The 4,001-nt window shown below is 31.9% G+C and overlaps 1 protein-coding gene across 4 annotated transcripts; it reads left to right on the forward strand.

Moving 5' to 3' along the window:
- The first annotated feature begins 1,628 nt into the window (after positions 1-1,628).
- On the forward strand, positions 1,629-3,215 carry LOC122244691 (uncharacterized). Of its 4 annotated transcripts, none has more exons than XM_043002663.2 (4): positions 1,629-1,720; positions 2,075-2,109; positions 2,196-2,957; positions 3,102-3,215. In XM_043002663.2, coding segments are annotated over exons 1-4 (825 nt in total). In that variant the 5' UTR covers positions 1,629-1,693; the 3' UTR covers positions 3,103-3,215. The 4 variants fall into 4 exon arrangements, with proteins under 4 accessions (XP_042858597.2, XP_086387290.1, XP_086387289.1 ...); XM_086531163.1 differs by having other exon boundaries at positions 1,690-1,724; positions 2,079-2,109; XM_086531164.1 differs by lacking the exon at positions 3,102-3,215 and having other exon boundaries at positions 2,196-2,958.
- Positions 3,216-4,001: the final 786 nt, after the last annotated feature.

Consider the following 4,001-nt stretch of genomic DNA (forward strand, 5'->3'; position numbering starts at 1 on the left):
TTATGCATATTCTTATGTTGTATATATATTATATATATAAAATATAATATAATTTATAATACCTTTATATACTTCTTAACTTATATTCATATATAATATATATTTAAAAGTAATAATAGATAGAAGATAGATGGGGATAGGTAACATAAGATAGTATTGTTTTTGGTATTAAAATGCCCACCCTACACACACACAAATTATATATTTTATTAATTATAATATTATTAATTTTAATATATATTATATATTTTTATATAATATATTATATATATATATTTATTTTATTATAAAATTTATATATATATATGTAAAAAGAGAGAGAGAGAGAGAGAGAGATTGCACACACATTTTTATATATAATATTATTTAAATAATATATATTATATATAATTATATATAAAAGCCATATATTTATTCTATTATTAAAAAATTTATATTTATATATATATATATAATATATATAAAATAATCAAGATTTAAAAACAACAACAAAACCCCCCAAAAAACATTATTTTATATAATTTTTATTATATTATATATATTATATATTTATAATTATATTATTTTAATTTTTAAAATATATGTTAATATATAATATATTTACACACCATATAGTAATATTATGTACATATATTGTATATTGGGCATATTCATATATGGCTTTTATGTTTTCATAATATATGATAATATGTATATAATGCATACATACATGTATACATTGTATTACATTGAAGTATATTAAAAGTATATTGTAATAAAGAATATATGTGTATTCATATGTTATATATATTTATGCATATGTACATATATATATATAATATATATATATATATATATATATATGTGTGTGTGTGTGTGTGTGTGTGGTGTGTGTGTGTAAATATATATGATCTATTTTGTATAATATGATATATATATATATAATATATATTATATATATATATATATATATATATATATATATATATATATATATATATATATATATATAATTTGTGTATGTGTGTGTGCATATGTATACACATATGCATATATCTATCTATCTGTCTATCTATCTATCTATCTATCTATATATATATATATACATACATACATACAGATATGTGCATATATGTACACACACACACACACACGCACGCACGCACGCACGCACGCACACACACACACAATATATATTATATATAGATATAATATAGATAGATAGAAATACACACACGCATATATATGTATGAATATATATATATATATAATAGTATATATATATAAATATATATATATATTTATATATATATATATATATATATATATATATATATATTCTTATAATTGTATATGAATATATATGTATGTATGCACAAAGTTTCTAGCATAGGAATTTGGTGAAGGTCGGACCCACCAATGTTATGAGGAGAAAATCTACGACTACTTTTAAATTCTCATGAATGATAATGATGAGAATGATAATAGCAACGATAACAACAACTATAATGATGATCACTGATATGGTACATGTATTGATGTATATGTAAGCTAAAATAATACGAGCTTCCGTTTTCTATGACAACGCACTGATACGAGATGGCGGGCGTAGAAAGTCTAAACGTCATCATCTTTTTCTGTATTCCTCGTAAGAAGAAAATGAAAATAATGTATAAAACGGCAACAGAACGATTTCTGGTCAGACAAGTCGAAGATGAGGTCTTACAACGTCTTCCTCCTGGTAAGTAATAAGTGTTTTCTTTAAGTAATGGTTTTGTTACATTACCTATATTATAATTAAATCGGATAATGTATATTGTGCAAAATCCTCTTGTATTTAGGTTACAAAGTTTGACTTAAGAATAAAGTACATGTAGACAAGATGAAGCTTAATTATTTAATATGTTGCTTTGACCGTATTCATTGTGTAGATGTGTAAAATGTAAATCTACTTCTCATCTACTTGCTGGATAATTAGAGCTGTAATTAGGGCCTTATTACTAAGGCTTTAAGAAAATTTAATCCCCTTAGTTTTGCAGAATTTATCATTCCTGATGCACATTTTAGCTTAAACATGTTATGTATACCTTTCCAGGTAGCCGCTGGACTTGCCGTTGTCACGGCGGAAGAGTAAGTATATTTCCACGTAAATGGCTTTATTTAAATGAAATAGATTAAATCTAATTTCCTCCTAATGTGCTAACCCTCATTTACAGGGGCTCACGAGGTGAACGCAGCGTTACTCCAGATAACTTCCCGTACTCGCATCTATGTGAGGCCAGGCCTGATGAATTCATCTGTGCAAACTGCAAGACTCTGGTCATGTGTGTGAAGGGTCAAGCTTTCACTCGTCGCTGCATCGATGATCACTTCTGTGCAGTAAAGACCGAGTTTGGAGGGGGTGTATGCTACCCGGGAGAACCTGCGGCATGCACCTGTCAGACTGCCAATTCCTTCCAAGTTGACCCTTATGATCCACAGAGGTTCTTCGCTTGCAAGAACGTGGGATCTAAACCCGAGGGCTACAAGTGCCCAGGTGGAATGTCTTTCGACCAAGCCACCGCACAATGCAAGGGTGGAAGTACTGCGTCACATTGCACGATGGCGGGTACCTTCGCTAACCCTAACAACTGTAGTGAATACCACACGTGCATTCCTCTGAGTGATGGATGGCTGCAGAAATCGTTAACGTGCAACAGTGGCTTGATGTTCAACGAGAAGACGGGGGCGTGTGAGGACCCTTGCCTCTACCAGTTCGTGTGCCAGCAGGAGGGACGATACCCAGACTTATTGAATTCACGTAATTACTTCGAATGCTACGTAATGGGTGGCAAGATGATGCAGGACCGATTCCAGTGCCCTGACGGCTACAAGTGGAAGGTTGAATCCGCAGGAGTGGGGAATTGTGTGGAGGACCATGGCGAGGACGAAACCTACCCCTTCAGTCGATGCAGTATACCTGATGGCTATTGTCCCTAGTGAGTAATTACTTATTTTGAATGGCCTTGTTCTCCTGTAAGGAACTTTCATTAATTTACAACTCGGCGTGCTCATAGGTTTATCTAGATTTGTCTTGCATATAACTTTCTAATGCTTGACTATAATTATGAATTTACTTACAGGTCTTCCCAGGTCCTGGGAAGGAGACCCAGTGTACCAGCTTGCCATCTTGGTGGACCAGGATGACTTTATCTACGATTTGTCTCAAAGTTAATTTTTAATAAATTTTAATACTAGTTGCTTATTTCTTGCTCCTAGTTCCAGAAATATCTCTAGATCGATCCTAAAATTTGACCATAAAGGGAGTGTCAATATCATGATCACATAACCTCCCATAACTCATTGGTGAAACATGGCTTTGTCCAAGGAAATTAAAAGCTTCAGTTTGCAAGAGGCACTAGAAAATGCCTTGTTTTCTGCCTCTAAAGGCACAATCAAACAAGATGATGCAACAGATCACTTTTTTTTTTTTTTTTATCGATGGCTTGCATTGTCAACATCCCTTGTCATAGGTTTGTTCCTTACATTAACGGTAGAAATGATTTGTTTGCTAGTTGAACGGCAAGATTTTAACCTATTGCACAGGTGCCCATAAAACCTGCATAAATTCCAAATGGAAAGGCTAATGCCTGTAAACGATTGAACTTGAATGTGGAAGAGGGATGTAACCAAACAATGTATCTTAAAGCCATGGCAAATTTCCCAATCCATGGATCATGTGAGCAAATAAGAATCTAATCTTTTTGCCATTTGGGCTGTCTATAAAACATTGTTTTAGGAACTTCCATCTGGCTTCAAACTAATGGTTATCTTCGACTGGGTAGAAGTTGCATTTTACCAAAAGCTTATCGAAGATTTTATTACGGTAGAATTCTCTAAAATGCAAACTTTAAATGTGTTTAAAGCACATGAAATGAAGATGCAAGTTTATCAAATGTTTATACAGAATTATTAAAGGTCTAAAGTGGGTACTCGACTCCTAGATAGTCGAAATGGATGCAATCCTGTGCCATTTAATTTTC

This window comes from Penaeus japonicus, unplaced genomic scaffold (genome assembly GCF_977035675.1).
Source record: "Penaeus japonicus unplaced genomic scaffold, GWHDUDI00000001_assembly GWHDUDI00000035, whole genome shotgun sequence".
Lineage (NCBI taxonomy): Eukaryota > Metazoa > Arthropoda > Malacostraca > Decapoda > Penaeidae > Penaeus > Penaeus japonicus.

Coding starts and splice junctions, on each gene's coding strand:
- LOC122244691 (XM_043002663.2), top strand. CDS start 1,694: ATGAGGTCTTACAACGTCTTCCTCCTG. Junction 1,721..2,074: donor CTTACAACGTCTTCCTCCTG/GTAAGTAATAAG, acceptor ATACCTTTCCAG/GTAGCCGCTGGACTTGCCGT. Junction 2,110..2,195: donor GCCGTTGTCACGGCGGAAGA/GTAAGTATATTT, acceptor CCTCATTTACAG/GGGCTCACGAGGTGAACGCA.